Source organism: Macaca thibetana, chromosome 8 (genome assembly GCF_024542745.1).
Source record: "Macaca thibetana thibetana isolate TM-01 chromosome 8, ASM2454274v1, whole genome shotgun sequence".
Lineage (NCBI taxonomy): Eukaryota > Metazoa > Chordata > Mammalia > Primates > Cercopithecidae > Macaca > Macaca thibetana.
In genome coordinates, this window is record NC_065585.1 from 86228650 (window position 1) to 86250674 (window position 22025).

Here is a 22025-nt window from a genome sequence, read left to right on the forward strand (position 1 = left end):
TTCCATAATCAAAATCTTGATCAATATGGCTAGTAAATTAACATGGCATTATTACCACTGATCTCTGTCACTTTCTTCCATCAGTTTCTCTCCTTTGTTTTCTGTTATTTTCTCTATTTGCTTTATAAGGAAAATGACTGGCCTTTGTGAGATACTATCATCAGATAATATTCTTATTTTCATGAGTTTAATAATCACTGACTCTTCTCAGTTGCCTTCCCTTTATGCTACCTTCTTCAATTCCAAGTCTAGATTTACTGTAGGTCTACCAACAAGGATGTGCAGTCTAACATTAATTCTTGGTCATACATTTAAATAACAGAGAAGGAATATATATATAGCAAAGAGATGTCTAGGCATTTTATCCGCATTCTAATTAAAAATCATAATCTCAATAAATATCAAATAAAAATGGGAAGTGCTAGAAAATTAAAAAGTATATATATATATATATATCTGTTGATCACAACAAGAGGAGTAAAAACATAGTATTATACAATTCGAGAGAAGCCTGGCCAGAAGCCTGTAACCCAGGCACTTTGGCAGGCCAAAGCAGAAGAACAGCTTGAGGCCAGGACTTCAAGACCAGCCTGGGCAAATTGTAAGACACGTGTCTCTACAAAACCTAGAAATGAAAAAAAATTAGCTGGGCTCAGCAGTGCCTGTAGTCCCAGCTAGTCAGGAGAGTGGGGTAGGAAGCTTGCTTGAGCCCAGGAGGTCAAGTCTGCAGTGAACTATGACTGCACCACTGTACTCCAGTCTGGGCAACAGAGCAAGACCCCATCTCAAAAAAAAAAAAAAAAAAAAAAAAAAGAAAGAGAAGCCTGACATGTGTTGGTAGGAAAGAGAGATGAGGGAGAAAATTTCCAAGTAAACTTGTGAATGAAAATTGAAGAGTTTGTGTCCCAAGAAAAACAGGTCAACATAAATTCCTGTATTTCCTCTATGTCCCCAGCACCAGTCTCTATCAGAAGAGAATACAGAAAGGGAGACTAGAGATAGCAAAGTATAAAGAAGCAATACTGAATTCTTTCCTATCTTGAAATATGAAGGGAGAATAGACAACCAGTGTGTACCAGGCAAACTGAAGGGGGCTTGGAAGGGAAGGAAATCACATGAAGAGAAGCAAAGGATGTACCAAAGCATACACCAGAAACATCACCAATGCGGCAATTCCACATCACCTGCAATAATGTGTGGACAAGTAGAGGGTAACTTTTACCAACATATTTTACAATTTCTAAGATTACATTAAGCCATGGCTTAAAGGAAACCACTCATACATTCTGCCATGTGCATTGGTTTTTAAATTGTGCTCTTCAGTGCTAAGATTCTTCGGAAATGTCTCAGACACAATGCCTTCCTTCACCAACAATCAGAGGAGCTCAGATTTTACATACTTGGCTTCCATGACTTGAAAAAAGAGTTTGGCTGTTTAAAAACTATTGAAAATCACAAAGCTAAGCACATTGCTCCTGCTGCAAAAGCTTGGTCATTACTGATGGCAGACATGCATGCTTAAGTTGTGATGTAAGGTATCCATTATTTTATCTCATCAACAACCCTTTACAATTCTCTCCTTTGAAACCAGGTAATCTGAAAGAGGCATACAATATAGTGGTAAAAAGCACAAACTCTGAAGTCAGAGTGCCTGGGTTTGAATCCCACAAACTAGTCATTTCTTAGCTCAATAATCTTGGGCAAATTATTGCATCTACAAAATGAAGTAATAACAGTATCTACATCAAAGAGCTGTTGTAAAGATTAACTAACACATGTATAGGGCTTAGAGGACCAGGAACATGGTAACTGCAATCTAAGTATTAATATTAATTATAATATATCACAATTAATATCATAATGATATAATGGTATAATAATATAACACTATTAACAGATTTATATATCTAATGTGCATGGTTCATATTTTTGCTTTTACTTCATAGGTCATTTGCTTTTCTTATTCTCAAAGAAAAATTCATGTTCAACAAAGGTGTTTTTCTCATTTTAGGATTTTTTACCTTCCAAGTTTTTGCCCTTCTCCACTAAAAGCCTTGAACCTCAATCTAGGTTTTATGTATTCTTGATCTTGATGATCCTCCATATCCAAATTCACTTGGCCACCATGAACAAGGCGCTGAAGCTCCAGAGGAATCTCTCTTTTAAAAAGGGGGAAAAAAGTTATCATTAAGTTTTTCAAGAATTAAACTACACTGTTGAGATTACTGTAATTATTTCATGAGCTATACTGGAAAACAGAAATTTTTGCTTAAATTATAACACAAAAATTTCCATGATGACTGATTAGTCCTTGTAGATCTTTTTAAAAGTCACTTCACATTACTCCTTACTGGTTCTCAACACAGGGATGCTTTGGTAGTCACAATTATCTTGGAGAGCTTCTGGCATTCAGAAAGTTAAATTTTAAGACAGCAATATATATGTAAATCAGCACCAGAAAATTCCTATGAAGATAAAAAGGTAATGTGGATATTTATTATTAAACTCCTTGGAGAAAGTTCTGAAAATTGATATGGGTGTTTTTGTTTGTTGGGTGTATTAGTCCATTTGCATTGCTATAAAGAAATACCGGAGGCTGGGTAATTTATAAAGCAAAGAGGTTTACTTTGGCTCATGGTTCTGCAGGCTGTAAAAGAAACATAGTACCAGAATCTGCTTCTGGTGAGACCTCGGGAAACTTACAATCACAGTGGAAGGCAAAAGGGCACCCAGCATATCACACGGCAAGAGCAGAAGCAAGAGAGAGACGGAGGTTCCCGGCTATTAACCAGCTCTTGAGTGAACTACCGGGGTGAAAACTCATTACCATGGGGATGGCAGCAAGCCATTCATGAGGGATCTGCCTTCATGACCCAAAATCTCCCACCAGCCCCACCTCAAGAGTGGAGGTCACACTTCAACATGAGATTTGGAGGGGACAAAACATCCAAACCATATAATTACACCACTGGCCCCCCAAATTTCACGTCCTTCTCACATCACAAAATACAATCATCCCTTCTCAATAGTCCCCCAAAGTCTTAACTCATTCCAGCATTAACTCAAAAGTCCAAAATCTCATCTGAGATTTAAGCCATGTTCTTTCTACCTACAATCCTGTAAGATAAAAAATAACCCATTTACTTCTAAGATAGAATGGTGGTATAGGCATTGGCTAAACATTCCCATTCCAAAAGAGAGATCTGCCAAAAGAAAGAGGCAACAGGCCCCATACAAGTCTGAAACCTGGCAAGGCAGACATTAAATCTTAAAGCTCCAAAATAATCCTTGACTCCATGTCCCACATACAGGGAATATTGGTGCAAGAGGTGGGTTTCCAAGGCTTTGGGCAGCTCTGGCCCTGTGGCTTCTCTCATGGGTTGGAGGTGAGTACCTGTGGCGTTTCCAGGCTCAGGCTGCTGGTGGCTCCACCATTCTTGGGTCTGGAGAGTGGCACCTCCCTTCCAACAGTTCCACTAGGCAGTGTGCCAGTGGGGACTCTGTCTGGGGGCTAAAACCTCACATTTCCCTTTGGCATGGACCTCTGAAATCTAGGTGCAGCCTCCCATGCCTCTTTCACTTGTGCATTCTGTGTGCCTGTAGGCTTAACCCCATGTGAAAGCCACCAAGGCTTACAGTAGTGGCTTGTGCCCTTCAGAGTGAGTGGAGGCCCAAGCTATACCTGGGGCTTTTTGAGCTGCGGCCGCTGGGATAACGGGAACAGTGTCCAGAGGCTGCACAGGGCAGCTGGGCCCTGGGTTTGTCCTCCAAAAACTACTTTTCTCCTAGGACCCTGGGCCTGTGATGGGGGATGAGGGGGTTGCCTTAAAGGTCTCTGAAATGCCTTCAAGGCTTTCTTCCCATCATGTTGGTTAGTAGCACTAAGCTAGGCTCTCTTCTATTTATGCAAATCTCTCTATCAAGTGGTTGCTCCACAGCCTGCTTGTATTCTTCTCCTGAAAACACTTTTTCCTTCTCTACTACATAGCCAGGGTGGGAATTTTCCAAACTTCAACTGGCTCTGCTTCTCTTTTAAATACGAGTTTCAACTTTAAGCCATTTATTTGCTCCTATGTCTGACCATAGGTTGTTAGAAGCTGCCAAAAAGCCTCTTGAATGTTCTGCTGCTTAGAAATTTCTTCCACCAGGGCTGGGCATGGTGGCTCACGCCTGTAATCCCAGCACTTTGGGAGGCCAAGGCAGGTGGATCACAAGGTCAGGAGTTCAAGATCAGCCTGGCCAAGATGGTGAAACCCATCTCTACTAAATACAAAAATTAGCCAGGTGTGGTGGCGAGCACCTGTAATTCCAGCTACTTGGGAGGCTGAGGCAGTAGAATTGCTTGAACCTGGGAGGTGGAGCTTGCAGTGAGCCGTGATCGCGCCACTGCACTCCCACCTGGGTGACAGAGCATGACTTGTCTCAAAAAGAAAAGAAAAAGAAAAGAAAACAGAGAAATTTCTTCCACCAGATACCCTAGATCATCGCTCTTAAGTTTAACCTTCCACAAAGCCTTAGGGTATGGACACAATGCAGACAAATCCTTTGCTAGGGTGTAACAAGGCTGACCTTTACTCCAGTTCCCAATACCCTCCTCATTTCTATCTGAGAACTCATCAGGCCTTCACTATCTGTATTTCTATCAGTACTTTAGTCACAACCACTTGAGAGGTCTCTAAGAAGTACCAAATTTTCCTTTGTCTTCCTGTCTTCTTCAAGGACATCCAAACTCTTCCAACTACTGCCTATTAACCAGTTCCAAAGATGCTTCCACATCTTCAGGTATTTTTAGAGCAATGCCCTACTCCTTGGTACCAATGTTCTGTATTAGTCTGTTTGCACTGCTATGAAGGAATACTTGAGGCTGGGTAATTTATAAAGCAAAAAGGTTTATTTTGGCTCATGGTTCTGCAGGCTGTATAAGTAGCATGGTACCAGATTCTGCTGCTGGTGAAGCCTCAGGGAACTTACAATTGTGGTAGAAGGCAAAGGGGGATCTGGTGTATGACACAGCAAGAGTGGAAGCAAGAGAGAAAGGGAGGTTCCAGGCTCTTTTAAACAATCAGGTCTCACTTGAACTGCCAGAACAAGTACTCATTCATTACCATGGGGATGGCACCAAGCCATTTGTGAGGGATCCACCCCATGATCCAAACACCTCCCACAGGCCCACCCCCAACATTGGAGGTCACATTTCAACATGAGATTTGGGGAGGACAAAACATCTAAACCATCTAAACATCATGGGGTGATCTGAGAGCACTGCTGTCATTCAGTGTCAAGGTAGGGGATGTCAGATGCACTGCAACAGGGGATCTGTCTTATGTGAGAAAGACTCGTCTTGGGTTCCAAAGAATCATGATGTGCCCTCCAGGGAGTCACGTGGATAATACTGTCTGATCCTAAAACCTAAGTCTGTCTCATATACAAGCAAAACACATTTTTTAGGCTATTGTATTAATATGCTTTGAAATCTTCAGGAATGTACAACCATGTAAAGTGAGGGAACACTGTACTTTGTTTTGTTTGGACCTTTACCGAGTCCTTGAACGCAAGCTACTTGCAGTAATTAAGCTGACAACCTCATATACTTCATTTTTCTGTTTTTATACCTGTCACATTTACATGGGAAGTGCTAGACTGCATAGAGGTACAAACTAACTGTTTCTTATGTGTGCTGTGTGGTCATATCGGGGCATTTATATATTAAAACATGTATCATTTTATAATAAATTATTTCTTCAATGTATTTAAGGTAGAATATTAATTTCTTTTGGAAAATCATGTACATATATTATATTACCTATGAGTCCTTTGAGGATAGTGTAGATGGTTTTACAAAATATTTCTTATAAAAAGGAGACAACGGGTCTTACATAGCTGAGAACCACTACCTGACATTACTCATTTTCTTTAAGGAGTCTTTTCTAAAACTCTTCTTGATCATAATTTATATTTGCAGATATGGTGTGGCTCAAATTTTAAAATTCTTTTAATACACCACATTTGTTTAAACATTAGCCTACAAAGTTTATGGTTTATTTTCATTTAACAATAAATTAGTTTTTATTTAATAGCACATTCATTCTCAATATGTTGTTTCCACTATCTTGAAATTAGTATCAATTTCTATAATTATGTTGGTCTTCACTTAGCCAATGAAAACTTCCCCCACTTAGTTGCTTGCAGCTCTTCCCAGTGATTCTGCAGGTTTCCAAGTCCACAGCACTGACTTAAACCATTATATCCTGTATTTGCCACCCCCATATAGCGCCTCCTAGGACAGTTTCCCACCTTTTCCAATGACTTCAGCATACTTCTTACGGCATTTGTTGCCTTTGCTTGGTATCCTGACAGTATCTGTATAAAATTTAAATTTAAAATTCATGCTAATTAGTCTTCTAAAACACCTTTCCTTTGGAGTTCCTCTACTACTTCAACTCCAGTGAATTTAACCTCCACTCCATGTCAGCCACTCATCCTGGACATATTTCAACATTTGGAAATGCTCCACGTGCTATTCCTTTATGGAGTATAACCCTGTATATATAACTCCGGTTATATACAGTATAACTCTGATCCTTTCCTACGACTTAATTTCCCAGTTTATGCTCAACTTTATGTCTTTAGTTGTATATCTACTTAGAAAAAAACCCCACTTTCAGCTAGTTTAATCATAACACAGAAAAGCTTTTATTATCATAGCAAAATCACTTGATTCCTCATCCTTTAGCAAGAAGAGTTGGTAAGTTACAATATTCTTTGGATGGGTCAGAGCACTGAATATCTGACTTTACTTTTACAAATTGTAACTTCAAACTAACCTTTTGAAATCTTCTGCCAGCAGTAATGCCACATTAAAAGATTTCTAACATAAGTTGCTGAATTTCAGGCATACATGCAATGAGAGTCACCCTCTCAACAGTAAGCAGGACAGTGGCTTAGTGGGTGGGTAGCTACATACTAATTAATTCACTGATTATCACATTAAGATGTTTCTTCTTGGAGCTGGGTTCATAGTTTCATCACATTTTAAAATGGGCAAATGTCCAATGCCCCTGGCCCACAAAGTTAAGAACCAGTGACTTACAGATAGCAGTATATCCTTTATAAAACTTAAGAATACCTATACCCCCAGCAACCACTTATTTAATATATTCCAGGAACTACTTCTTGAAAACCTGTAGTGCACTAATAATTAGTAGTCTGTTAAGAAAATAAGTCCCACTCTACATAACAAATAGAATACAAATGATACATCTTACCCTCTCTTAACAGACTCCAGAAATTGAGCATTTGTTGGTTCATTGTAAGGTCTCAATTCTCCATCATCTAAACTGAAACCATTGCTCCACAGTTTAAGCAAAATCTGAACCTTTTGGGCATAGGAAAAAAAAAAAAAAAAAAAAAAAAAAAATATATATATATATATATATTCACATATATATATAAGAATACATCTCCCCCCAAACAATTTTAAGTTCCAAATATGATATCGCAAAATGTATTTACTTAATTTAAAATAGGGAGTTATTTCCATTATTCATAGTGAAAGACATTAATGAAACCACATGCATTTGTTTAGCTAGTTTGCATTCAGTTTAACAAATTGACAATGGTTGCAAATACCAAAGGTCCCACAGTTGGACCCTGGCCTTGAAGTACTATGGGTGGATGGTTCACTAGAAAATGAAAGCAATGAGAAGAGCTGCACCCCACGATTCCCACCATTTGCCTTCATCTGCACCCATACTCTTCTTTACTACAGAGCTTAAATATCCATGACAAGGGGAACAGAATTTCCAGTGACCTTCCAAGAAACTGTAAATGTCTACAATAAAATTAAAACTCCAAAATTTCAAAAGGCCACAGAAACAAAGAATGACTTTAGGTGTTCTACATTTATACCTCACCTCATTTTAGATTATGAGAATATGTCATTTATAATAATAACTATATATTTGTTCATTTTTCTTTTTTTAATTGATTTTTTATTTTAAAGAGCCAAGGTCTCACTATGTTGCCCAGGGTGGTCTTGAACTCCTGGGTTCAAGCAATCTGCTCCCCTCAGTCTCCCAAAGTGCTAGGATTATAGGCGTGAGCCACTGTGCCTGGCCCAAGTTCATTTTTTTAAACAGTTTTTTTTTCTTTATTTTTGAAAGAGATAGGGTCTGGCTATGTTTTCCGGGCTGGCCTTGAACTTCTGGGCTCAAGTGATCCTCCTACCTCAGCCTCTGGAGTAGTTGGGACTCCAGATGCACATCACCACGCCTGGCTGCAAATTCATTTGGACAATGAATCACATATTCTTTCAACAAATAGTTACATATCTCTAAGTGCAAGGCATAATTGTGATACAAAACATAAAAATCAGACTGAAACTCACACATCATTGGTCCTTTTAACCCCTGTTTTAAAAAGTAACAAAAATATTATATTTTTATTATCAACTCTTAATTTTAAAACCAAGTTTTAGTAACTAGAAGCAACTATTTATACTTTTTCATTTTGATTATTGTACCTACATCTTGCAGCTGATTTTCTCCATAGATATATTCAGACCGCTTACAAAAGGAATTACCCAATCTGTATCCTCCACCTGTAAATGACTAAAATACATAGCAAATGAGTAAAAATTCACAAAGCATTATTCAGCAAAAAGTTATTATGTGATATATATTTTAAAGCTACATGAATTCTAATTAGCCAAAGTGGCTCATATTGGGGAACCTTCAAGAACCAAAACTGCCATAAGACTTGACTAAAAGATAATTTCAAACCATTGACGAATAATGAAATGAAAACCAAAATTTAAGTTTCATTAGAGCAGTGGTTCTTAACAATGGATGTCAAAATGATCATAGAAGCTTTTTTAAAAGACACGTTTCTAGGCGTATCCCAAATCTATTGAACCATAATACCTGAAGCCATCAGATAGTTTAGATAACCTCCCCAAATGATTTTGAAGGAGAAATTCCAGGATGAGAAATGCTACTTACAAGAATGTATGAAATTATACCACAAAAGACACATAACTGTTGGTCTTTAGTATATCAATATTGTGTCAGATGATAACAATTATAAAAGCTCATGCCGGTAATCCCAGCACTTTGGGAGGCGGAGGCAGGCGGATCCCAAGGTCAGGAAATGGAGACCATTCTGGCTAACACGGTGAAACCCCATCTCTACTAAAAACACAAAAAATTAGCCGGGCGTGGTGGCAGGCGCCTGTAATCCCAGCTACTCCAGAGGCTGAGGCAGGAGAATGGCGTGAACCCGGGAGACGGAGCTTGCAGTGAGCGGAGATCGCGCCACCGCACTCCAGCCTGGGCAACAGAGCGAGACTCTGTCTAAAAAAAAAAAAAAAAAAAAAAAAAAAAAGAAAAATTTAGAAAGGTACAAAAGCAATTCAATGAAGAAAGGAGTGCCTTTCAAGAATTGATGCTGGAGCAACTGGATATCCATAAGTAAAACAATAAACTCTGGTGTCAACCTCACACCTTATATAAAAAATTCAAATAGATCATAGCTTTAAATGTAAAGCTGTAACATTTTTCTAGATAACAAGGGAGAAAATATTTGGGACCTACAGTTAAGTGAAAAGTTCTTAGACAATACAGAAAAAGCATGATCCATAAAACAACAACAAAAAAGAATAAATTGGACTTTATCCAAGTTTATTTCCTTTGCTTAGTGAAAAACCCTGCTAAGAGGATAAAAATACAAATGACATTCTGAGAGAAAATATTTGCACACCATTTAACTGACAAAGAACCCATATCCATTAAAATATACAAAGAATTCTCAAAATTTGACAATAACAAAATAATCCAATTAGAGAATGGGAAAAATTAATGAAGAGATATTTCCTTGAAAAGAATAATACAGATAATGGCAAGGAAGCACATGAAGAGATGTTCATCCCTAGCCATTAGGAAAACGCAAATTAACATCATTAGTTATTAGAGAAATCAAATAAAACCACAGTGTGTTATCACCACACACCCATCAAAATGGCTAAAATTAAAAATAGTGACAACACCAAATGCTGAAAAGGATGCAGCGAAGCTTGCTCTCTCATATATGTGGGAATACAAAATGGCACAACCACTCTGGAAAATAGTCTGGCTGTTTCTTAAACTAAACATACACTTAATGTATGACCTACCAATTGCACTTCTGAGCATTTATCCCAGAGAAATAAAACCACATGTAAGTAAAAAAACCTGTACCCAATTGCTCCCAGCAGCTTTATTTGTAACAGTCAAAAGCTGGAAACTAAAATATCCCTCAATAAATGAATGGTTAAACTGTGGTATATCTAGAGCATAAAATGCTACTCAGGAAAAAGGAACAAAGTTGTGATATAAGCAATAACTCTGATAGATTTCAAGGGCATTATGCTGAGTGAAAAAAGCTATTCCAAAAGGTCACATACTGTATGACTCCATTTGTATGACATAGGAGTTTCACCATGTTGGCCACGCTGGTCTTGAACTGTGATCTGCCCATCTCGGCCTCCCAAAGTGCTAGGATTACAGGCATGAGCCACCACACCTGGCCAGTGTAACATTCTTAACATGATAAAATTATAGAGATGAAAACCCAATTGACCGGTATTGGCTAGAGGTTAGGGATGGTAGGAGAGACGGGGTGTGAGTGCAAATGGGTAGGCTATGAAGGAGAGCTTCAGTTGGGTGATTACACATGTGATAAAAGGACACAGACACAGAGAAATGCCAAATTCCTGGCTTTCATATTATACTATAATCATGTAAAATGTAACCGTTGGGGGAAACTAGGTGAAAGGTAGGTGAAACCTCCCTGTATTCTTTTTGCAAATGCCTGTGACTCTACTAATTATTTCGTAATTAAAAGGTAAATTAAAAAGTTGTTCAGAAATGTAAGAAATTGTCTCAACTTTCAATCATTAATAGAAATAATTTTATAAAAATGAAACAAATATTTAAAACAAATATACAATTAGAAAAACAATGTTTGTAAATAATATAAAAATGAAAGAGGAGGTAAAATACAGAAACAGTGTATTTAGTTTCACTGACCTTAGATTTATCATCACCTGAAGCTCTTGTGGCTTCATTCAGAGGGACAGCCCCATGTTCCCTTGCCTCTCTGAAAAGTTCATTCACAATTTTCCCAGTTGAAGGTCGAACTATATTTAATCCACTGTATTCATGTTCACTTGAGTAAAACCTTTAAACATTTTAGTTCATCAATAAAAACTTAGGATAACAGACATAAACTAAAGTAAAAAGCTACATAGTCTTATGAAAATAAAAGTATTTTATTTAAAAAGAGACATTCTTTTGACTTCTAAGAGAATATTTAATTTTTAAAATGGGATTAAGGAAAAGAATAGGAAATAGATCGCATATTTTCTCACTGAGTTTGCAGAGATTGATTCTAAGGGCAAGTTCAGGCTCCAGTGTGATAACTGGCTTGCCTGCTGATCCCTCAGCCTTCTGTAACTGCTTATCACATACATCTCATTCACTAATTCAGCACTTCTGATGTAGAAGGGAAAGCAGTGTCAACAATCAAAAGATAGTCCCTTCTCCCTAAGAAGGCCACACTCAGTAGAGACCTAGTTAGTGACGAGATCTCTAGCTTTAGACAGCATAAACAGCTAATTCTAAATTAAAGGGTTATCTATAGAGGATTTATTTTTCAGAGATTTTTGGATTTAAAAGAGACCTACTCCCTTATAACCCCCAGTGTTTGTTAAAAGTAAATAATTTAGACTAATTTTTTGGCGACCAATTTCTACTTTGACTCCAACTTCATAAATGGTCCTAGGAAATATAAAAATTACCTTTACATAAGATTAATAACCTCCTTTCATCTTTCAAGATTTTTTCTATCGAGAATATCAGAAACTATAACCAATGAAGTATCAACATGGAGACTTCCAGGGTAAGAAGACAATCAAACATCATTTGTTAAAATACTTATACCTCTCCAATTCAGTCCTAAATTCACATTGAACTGACACACAGAACAAAACAACGGGGGGAAATTATATCTGCCTTGGAGACTAGGAATGGAATTCACCTTCAAGGCTTTCTCCTAAATTAGAATATATGCAAAACTGAATAAGATAGAGGAAAGAACAGACCAGCTCTCACTTTGCAGTAAAGGAAGGAAAAGATCCATCAGGATGGAGAACAAGAAGACACCAGGAGAACCCTACTCAACCCTACGAACTGCAGAAGGTGGAGGTGGGGCTTCATCCTGCCAGTGCTCTGGAGAAGTACACTGGGTCCAAATTTATCTAGAGCAGGAGCCTATGGAAGCCTTCCTCCCAAGCTTACACTCAAGGGTCCAGGGTAGCAAGCAAGGTTGAACACTGCCCTAGTTGGCTTTTAAGACAAGCCTTAGTGTTAGAAGCAAATTATTTTAGGTAGCTACAACAAACACAGAAAAGCAAAGCAAAGCAACGCTTCCTGCTGCAGCTGTCTGCTGCTGTAACACTCCTCCCCTCTCTGGAGTGCCCTGGAAACGAGGAACGGAAGTCACCTTCAAGGCTTTCCACATCTCTAATCTGGCAAAGTGAATAATCATTCCTTTTTATTTCAGTCTTAGTGAGAAAGACCTTACTGCAAAAATCAGTCATAGCAAATGATTTCCTATCTCCTTTATGGTTAATGGTTTTTATTATTCGAAATCTTTGCCTACTCTAAGGTCACAAAGATATTCTATTTTCTTCCAGAAATTTTATTGTTTTAATTTCTGTATTTAGATCCACAACCCATATGCAACTGACATTTGTAGGTGGTATAAGGTAGAGGACAAGAACTGTTTTTCCTCCATATAAATGTCCATTTGTCCCAGTACCACATAATGAAATTCTGTCCCTCACTGCTTTGCAGTGTCATAAATCAAGTTGCTATTTATGTGTGTCTATGATTCTGAGTTCTCTTATTTTGGTCCATGGTCTACTGTCAGTTCTTACTCTCTTAACTATTTCAGCTTTACAATAAGTCTTTGCATACAGCAGTGTAAGTCCTCAACTTTAATTCTTCATGAATATTTGGGGCAACGATATTTATTGATTGCTGAAGTAATTCTCTATACTCATTCAAACTAACTTATTAAATATAAATGAAAAGGAATAAAAGATGCCTAGTACAGAACTGGCACTTAGCTGGGCCTTAAAAGGATTTAGGACATTAGGACTTAGATAAGCACAGAAGGGACAAAATTCTAGGAATGAAGAAGAACAGGTACACAGGAGGAAAAAATCAAAATGACCAGAGGAATCAGAAAAAGAACCAGAGTCTTTCATAGTTTACTTTGTATGCAATTATATCATTGCACATAATGAGCATTATTTTATTTATTTCCAATCTGTATACTTTTGTTTTTCTCATGTCATTGTGCTAAAACCTCCACTACAAGTTGAATGAAAATGGTGATAGGGGTTACTCACTGATAATGTTCCCAACTTTAGAAGAGCTGGGCGGTTTCAATCTTTTTTAGCTCCTAATGATGACTACCCAAACCTTAAACATATTAACTGTGACTGGTGCCCATATTTCCCGTGCATTTACTCCCTGCGGTAAGATTTTTGCTCCCATTTTGCTACTGAATCTCAAGGTTTGCTACTGAATTCTCAAAGGTTCTGAGTTATCTTCTCATTGCCAAACACAAAAGACTTTCCTCAGTTATTACCCCACTTTCTGAAACATTTGATCCTTTTGAGCCTATCCTTCTTCTCCCTTCCGTTGTTTCATAGTTGAACCCTCTCCTGGACTTCCATCATACCAAAATTGCTTGTTTCTTTGCCCAATGGGATCCAACATCTCCTTCTCTATTTTACTGAATTTCTTCCTCCTCCTCTTACATAAATATGCCTATATCCTTGACTTCAATTCCCCTCTATTTAAGCTCATTTGATCATCAAAATATTTATCCACCGCCAAAGATAACCTTTTCTATACAGATGACTCTCAAATATATGCTTTTACTACTCACTTATGGTCCAGTGTTGAATTTAAAAGCACCTGCCAGATAGTTCTACTTTAATCAAGTTCATCTCCAAAACTGAAGCTATTTCTACACATAAGCCCTCCCATTAACAATTACACTTTTTCCTGTATCCCAAATTTAAAACATTTAAGTTTTCTCTCTTTCCCATTGGCTTACTCCCTATATCCCATGTCATTACATTTCTATAATAAACACCTTGAAAATATCCTGCATTAATTTCACCCTTTTCTCTCCATTCCACTGACACTACCTCAATCCAAAATTTATTTTATTTATATATTTTTTGAGACAACATATGGCTCTACTGCCCAGGCTGGAGTGCAGTGGCGTGATCTTGGCTCACTACAACTTCCACCTCTTGGACTCAAGCTGTCCTGCCACCTCAGCCTCCAGAGTAGTTGGGACTACAGGTGTGCACCACCACGCCTGGCTATTTTTTGTAGAGACGGGGTTTAAGCCCTGTTGCCCAGGCTGGTCTTGAACTCGTGAGCTCAAGCCATGTGCACTGCTTCAGCCTCCCTAAGTGCTGAGATGACAGGCGTGAGCCACCGTCCTTGGCCTTGAATCCAAAATTGTTTACCTCATTCCTTAGTTTACCTCAATTGTTTCTGTCTTGATTTCTTTCCCTCTTTATCCTGTTCTCCCATCATCATTAACTTTATATAGTATTGCCAGTCCTATTTTCCTAAATGAATAGTAATAGCTAACATTTATCAAGGGATGACTATGTGTTTAGTTAACCCTCCTAACAATGGTATTATTCCTGTTTTACAGGTAAGAAAACTAAGACTGAAGAAGTTTAAATAACTTGCCAATTGGCAAAACCTTATGAGAAGACAGAGAAAAAAAAATTACAGGGAGGAGGAGCGAGTCAGCCCCGGGGGGCGACTGCAGTCTCCAGGATCCCCAGGCTTGGAGTGAGGTCTGTGCACAGCCGGCTGGCTCTGTCCCACGTCTGGTCCTGAGCAGGTCTCCCTCGGGCCAGCCTGATGTGACCGAGTCCAGCGGAGCCTGATTAAGGAGTGGGTCCGTTACAGAGCCGGAGGGCAGGAGGAACACGATATCGCAAAGATGATTTCACTCAAATATCACTGGGGTGGAGGCAGAAAACCTACTGCTGACAAGAGGAGCTGATGGCAGTTTTTTGGCAAGGGCTAGTGAAAGTAACCCTGGAGACTACACACTTTCTGTTAGAAGAAATGGAGCTGTCACCCACATCAAGATTCAGAACACTGGGTCAGGCGCGTTGGTTCATGCCTGTAATCCCAGCACTTTGGGAGGCCAACGCGAGCGGATCACAAGGTCAGGAGATCAAGACCATCCTGGCTAACATGGTGAAATCCCGTCTGTACTAAAAATACAAAAAATTATCTGGGCATGGTGGCAGGCGTCTGTAGTTCCAGCTACTCAGGAGGCTGAGGCAGGAGAATAGCATGAACCCAGGAGGCAGAGCTTACAGTGAGCTGAGATTGCGTCACTGCACTCCAGCCCGGGCGACAGAGCGAGACTCCATCTCAAAAATAAATAAATAAATAAACAAGTAAATAAAAAGATTCAGAACACCGGTGATTTCCATGACCTGTATGGAGGGGAGAAATTTGCCACTTTCGCTGAGTTGGTCCAGTATTACATAGAACATCACAGGCAATTAAAAGAGAAGAATGGAGATGTTATTGAGCTTGAATATCCTCTGAACTGTGCAGATCCTACCTCTGAAAGGTGGTTTCATGGACACCTCTCTGAGAAAGAAGCAGAGAAATTATTAACTGAAAAAGGAAAACATGGTAGTTTTCTTGTATGAGAGAGCCAGAGCCACCTTGGAGATTTTGTTCTCTCTGTGCGCACCGGTGATGACAAAGGGGAGAGCAATAACAGCAAGACTAAAGTGACCCATGTTATGATCTGCTGTCAGGAACTGAAATACAACGTTGGTGGAGGACAATGGTTTGATTCCTTGACAGATGTTGTAGCCCCTTAACACGACTCGTATAAGTGCTGCCGAAATAGAAAGCAGAGTTTGAGAACTAAGCAAATTAGCTGAGACCACAGATAAAGTCAAACAAGGCTTTTGAGAAGAATTTGAGACACTACAACAACAGGAGTGCAAACTTCTCTACAGCTGAAAGAGGGTCAAAGGCAAGAAGACAAAAACAAAAACAGATATAAAAACATCCTGCCCTTTGATCATACCAGGATTGTCCTACACGATGGTGATCCCAATGAGCCTATTTCAGATGACATCAATGCAAATATCATCATGCCTGAATTTGAAACCAAGTGTAACAATTCAAAGCCCACAAAGAGTTACATTGCCACACAAGGCTGCCTGCAAAACACGGTGAACGACTTTTGGCAGACGGTGTTCCAAGAAAACTCCTGAGTGATTGTCATGATAATGAAAGAAGTGGAGAGAGGAAAGAGTAAATGTGTCAAATACTGGCCTGATGAGTATGCTCTAAAAGAATATGGCATCATGCGTGTTAGGAATGTCAAAGAAAGCGCCGCTCATGAATATACGCTAAGAGAACTTAAGCTTTCAAAGGTTGGACAGGGGAATATGGAGAGAACGGTCTGGCAATACCACTTTCGGACCTGGGCAGACCACGGAGTGCCCACTGACCCCGGCAGCATGCTGGACTTCCTGGACGAGGTGCACCATAAGCGGGAGAGCATCATGGATGCAGGGCTGGTCGTGGTGTACTGCAGTGCTGGAATTGGCTGGACAGGGACATACATTGTGATTGATATTCTGATTGACATCATCAGAGAGAAAGGTGTTGACTGCGACACTGACGTTCCCAAAACCATCCAGATGGTGCGGTCTCAGAGGTCAGGGATGGTCCAGACAGAAGCATAGTACCGATTTATCTATATGGCAGTCCAGCATTATACTGAAACACTACAGCACAGGATTGAAGAAGAGCAGAAAAGCAAGAAGAAAGGGCACGAATATACAAATATTAAGTATTCTTTAGCGGACCAGACGAGTGGAGATCAGAGCCCCCTTCCGCCTTGTACTCCAATGCCACGCTGTGGAGAAACGAGAGAAGACAGCGCATGAAAGTCCATGAAAGAGAAGACAGTCCATGAAAACGTGGGCCTGATGCAACAGCAGAAGAGTTTCAGATGAGAAAACCTGCCAAAACTTCAACACAGAAATAGATGTGGACTTTCACCCTCTCCCTAAAAAGATCAAACTTTCGCAAGAAAGTTTATGTGAAGACCGAATTTGGATTTGGAAAGCTTGCATTGTGGTTGACTACCTTTTGATAAGCAAAATTTGAAACCATTTAAAGATCACTGTATTTTAACTCAACGATACCTGCTTCCCAATTACTCATTTCCTCAGACAAGAAGAATCATCTCTACAATGTAGATAACATTTTATAGAATTTTGTTTTAGACTGAGGAAGCAGTTAAATTGTGTGCTATATTTTGCAGATTATGGGGATTCAAATTCTAGTAATAGGCTTTTTTTTTCTTTTTATAACCTTAACCAGTTTAATTTTTTTTTCCTCATTGTGGTGGATAAGATGAAATGATTTGGGAAAATTAAGTAACAATGTCCTAGAAAAGTGAGAACAATCTCATTTACCATCATGCATCCCATAGTGGATAATTCATTTTGATGGCTTCTATTTTTGGTTAAGCCACTGCCTGAGACTGTCAGAAGTTGACTGGTCTACCTTTGCATTGGCATTAAAGAGTCATAGAAAAAGAATCATGGATATTTATGAATTAAGAGGTGTGGCTTTTTTTTCCCCCCAGCCGATGACCAATTATAGTTAGGCTGTTGACTGAGAAAGTTGTGGTGGGAAAACGTTTGCTATATTTTCTTTGCATCTGAGTAACTGTCTTCTACTTAGGAAAAAGGTATCTATGAAAAACCAGTGTTTTTGGTTGTCAAATGTTGCTGACAAACTTACCCTAAAACTTTAGTGTCTTAAAAAAAAAAACCAACTCCCAGCCAGGCACAGTGGCTCACGCCTGTAATCCCAGCACTTTGGGAGGCTCAGGCGGGTGGATCACGAAGTCAGGAGATCGAGATCATCCTGGTAAACACAGTGAAACCCTGTCTCTACTAAAAGTACAAAAAATTAGCTGGGCGCTTGTAGTCCCAGCTACTCAGGAGGCTGAGGCAGGAGAATGGCATGAACCCAGGAGGCAGAGCTTGCAGCGAGCTGAGATCACGCCACTGCACTCTGGCCTGGGCGACAGTGTGAGACTCTGTGTCAAAAACAAAAAAAACTGCACCCCCCAACTGTTTTCAATCTGAATTGAGCTCAGCTGGGCTGTTCTCCTGCCAGCCTGCAGGTTGTCACTCATGTGGTCAGCAGGTTGGCGCAGAGACTGGGATGGCTGGGCTTCTCTCTCTGCCTGCAGTGCTGAGTCTCTCCTTCTTTGTGTAGTATCTTTCAGTGGCCTGGCTGGCAGGTAGCTAGACCTCTGACATGCAGCTCAGAGCTCCCAAGAACTCAAAAGCGGAAGTGGCCAGGCCTCCTGAAGACTGAAGTCCAGAATTGTCGCAGCTTCCCTTCTATTGCCCTCTATTGATGATAATGATGATGATGATTTTTTCTAATCAGAAGAGAGCTGGAGTATGCCCTCTACTTACTAAACAAGTCACATGCCCAGCCCAGATTCAAAAAAAGAGTGTGAAGTGGAGGTGCAGTTAATTGGGGGGCCACTAGTCTAACAGACAGTCACAACCAGTGCCATGGAAAACCAAGGATATTAGCAAAAGTAGAAGTTGCTAGTGACACAACCAGTGCCATGGAAAACCAAGGATATTAGCAAAAGTAGAAGTTGCTAGTGACCTGGGGAAGCCGAAGCTGCTTACAGTAGCTGAGACAAGCTGAAAGTCAGACTGAGAAATAAAGCTTCAAGAAGCTTCCTGAATGATTTCTGCCGATCCTGAGCCTATTTTTGGAACCAGCACTTGTAGAAACTGATCTTGTGAGGATGGATGTGTTTAGGGACACAGGGCTTTTGAGAGCAGCACCACCCACTGGGGCACCCCCAGACTTGGGAAATGTGACTCTTTCTTGATGCCACTGGTTTTTAGTCAGGCCACAGTGAGAAGGAACAGCCCTAACAGGCCTCCAGCAAGGTTGAAAGAACTCATTTTTGTTTTACCCAAACGGTAAGATTTGCTAATGTTCCACCTTAAGTGCCTTCTCCAAAGACATCCCTCTTTGCCTCATGTGTTGAATCATCATTCAGTGCGGCTATTTCAATGAAAACATCATTGGTTGACTTTTGTGACAGTAATGAAATGCTATGGCATCTTTGCCGTGAAGTTATAGTCTCCTTGGATTCTTCTGACTTTGGCTCCTGAAAGGAAGGCCCAGATCCAGCCTTGGTAGTAGTTCCTTTCTGAGGTCTCTCAGTCTCTTAAGACTCTGAGTTAGTTTGGCTGCTATTCTCACTGACAAAATGTATATCAGCCCCTACCCCCACACCCCAATATTCACTGAACTTTGAATTGCTTCAGGACACAGGTGTGGCCTAAAGGTATTCCCTTATTAGGGAAATGTCATGACTGCTGTCTTCCAGTCAAACTTGTAAAGAAAAAGATTCCAGTTCAGTACTTGCAGCAAGAAGCTTGAATCCTGGTCTTTTCATTGCATTGTGACACTGACCTCATTCTCCATTTTGCTTTGGTTTTGTTTTGACTTGACTTTGCGGGTAAAGTCCTTCACCAGTACACAAGAGTTTGATTGTACAAATATATCTTCTGCATTAACATCTCTGCCTGCTGCTTAAGATCAGTTGCTTTTATACTCATAATGGAAATACTGATCTTGGCCAACTTTGTTTGTTATATTGATTTCATTTAGATTTCCCTCCACGAGGTCAGCAAACTATCATGTTCTTATGTAAACTCAGGCCAAGGCCAGAGTTATCATAGTCCCTAGGTTGCTAAGGCTAATCATGTGTTTGGTAAAAGGTGATTGCAAGTTCTCAGATGAGGTTACTTTACATGGGATGGAATCAGGCAGAGAGGCTGGGATGATGGAGAAAGCTCAAGGTGCAGGTTTAAAAAAAAGTTGTGGATATTCAAGTTCCAAAGAGGTGGTTTCTGAAGAAGTCAAGAGAGCTCAGGGCCAGAGCAGTCAGTGATGGGTGAATCAGGTTATTTGGAAAGTTGGTGTGACAAATACATGGATGCCGTCTACTTCTAGGTAGCTGGTAGGTATTAAATATCCACAATATTCCAGAGCTCACTGAGGATTTTTAAATTATAAGCATAGCATTTTATATTTTGGGGTAAAAGAGTTATCTGCCACAAGGTATTGGGGTTTAAAAAAAAGACATTTCACAGTCTTAATAACTTACAAAAAAAAAAAAAAAAAAAACTAAACTAAAAGGCACTTCATGTCTAGTGCGTGGCCCTCCTGAAACTTACAGTCATCTCTCCCACTGAAATCAAGGTCTTTTCAAATGTGGCTAAATGGGGATGAGAAAACGTATAGGACTTTCTTGGTGTGTGTGCACTCTTTAAAGAGCCCAGTTGCTTCGGGGAAACAGTCATGAAAATGGTCAAGACAGTTTTTAGAGATTATTTTATTGGGGATTTTAAGAACTAATAATTTCTTGAGTTATTTTTAGTACAGGGGGATGTGGAAAGGTTTGCAACTGTAAAGTGTTTTGTTGTAGCTTAGTATCTATAAGAGAAACACAGACTGTAGACATAACTACAAGGCCAGTGCAGTTTTTATTTTCTGTATGTTGTTGGGGGAATCAAGTTTTACATATAGCAAGCACATGGCCTCCCTGATGTCAGAATGCCTTTGTTAGGATCTGTATTTGCCCTTAATTTTGTTGAAATATTTTTTCCTTCTTCCTCTTAAAAAGTTCCAAAATATAGTTTATTGTATCTTTCATCATACTTAGAAAAAAAGATTGCGAACAATTTGCTATACATTGTATTATAAACAGATTCAACACAGTTTACGTCTCAACCTGTATATTTTAAGGAAGCTCAGTTCTTTCGATAGATAAATTATCCTAGAGATCAAATGTGAGGCACAAAATCCTTAAAAACTGGATTACTGAATTATACCTATTAATGATGACATTGTTTCAGACAGCATAAAAGAAAACCCTTCACTGAAATATCTTAGTGATTATATTTGAATAGCAAGGAAAATATTAATGCAGCAATCTTATAAGAACTTGAATATTAATTCATCCAATTTATGTTCAAACGGGGGAAACAGTGGCCAAATGGTGAGTAAAATGTAAGTACACAGATACATATTAAGTACTTTCAAGACTTGGGAAAACATACAAATTAAAGCAGCAGCTAAAAACACAGTATTTTGTATGTATAAAGAATTAAAGAATAGGATGTTCAAACAGCGTCAAGATACCAACCTGCTGATTACAAAGGACAAACAGTATTCTACAATGGAGTGCTGTGGTGGTCAGCACCTTGACCAAATGAACATATCACTAATGGTGGAAAATCCTGAAATTATAACCCCTGTTGTCATGTAATAAATAGCAGACAATATCACTTATCTAGCATCCTTGACAGAAACTCTAATAAAAATCGAATCATGAGGAAACAGTGATCTAGAATGTTAGAAATTTTATAAGACATCTGGCCTAGACTCTCTAAAAAAGTCAACATAATAAATTTTAGATTATGCAGCTGAGCTAAAAACAACAATAAAAAGGTGGGGGGAATTCTCTGTATTCAGAAATTCAAAACAGGAATAATTAAATGCAATGCAATGTCCTTGGTTGAATCCTAAATCCAAAGAAAAAGCTGTAAGAGATATGTGACTACAGACTATACATTAAATGGCATCATAGAATTACTATTCATTTTTTTTTTTTGAGACAGAGTCCTCCTCCATCATTGAGGCAGGAGTGCAGTGGCACCATCTCGGCTCTCTGCAACTTCTGCCTCCCAAGTTCAGGTGATTCCTTTGCCTCAGCCTCCCAAGTAGCTGGAATTATAGGCCCACATCACCATGCCCAGCTAATTTCTGTATTTTTAGGAG

The 22025-nt window shown here is 39.3% G+C and overlaps 1 protein-coding gene and 1 pseudogene across 3 annotated transcripts in view; one reads left to right on the forward strand and one right to left on the reverse strand.

The window, feature by feature from the left end:
- The window catches only part of UBXN2B (UBX domain protein 2B), a 38992-nt gene that overhangs the window by 10171 nt on the left and 6796 nt on the right, over positions 1-22025 (reverse strand). The window contains exons 3-7 of one of the 3 annotated variants that reach the window (XM_050802275.1): positions 11064-11214; positions 8526-8609; positions 7266-7375; positions 6825-6915; positions 2071-2159 (exon numbers count right to left, since the gene is read on the reverse strand). In XM_050802275.1, the coding sequence (XP_050658232.1) occupies positions 6858-6915; positions 7266-7375; positions 8526-8609; positions 11064-11214 (403 nt within the window). In that variant the 3' untranslated portion in view covers positions 2071-2159; positions 6825-6857. The other 2 variants (XM_050802276.1, XM_050802274.1) reach the window with 2 other exon arrangements.
- Positions 15647-17140, forward strand: LOC126961690 (tyrosine-protein phosphatase non-receptor type 11-like; annotated as a pseudogene).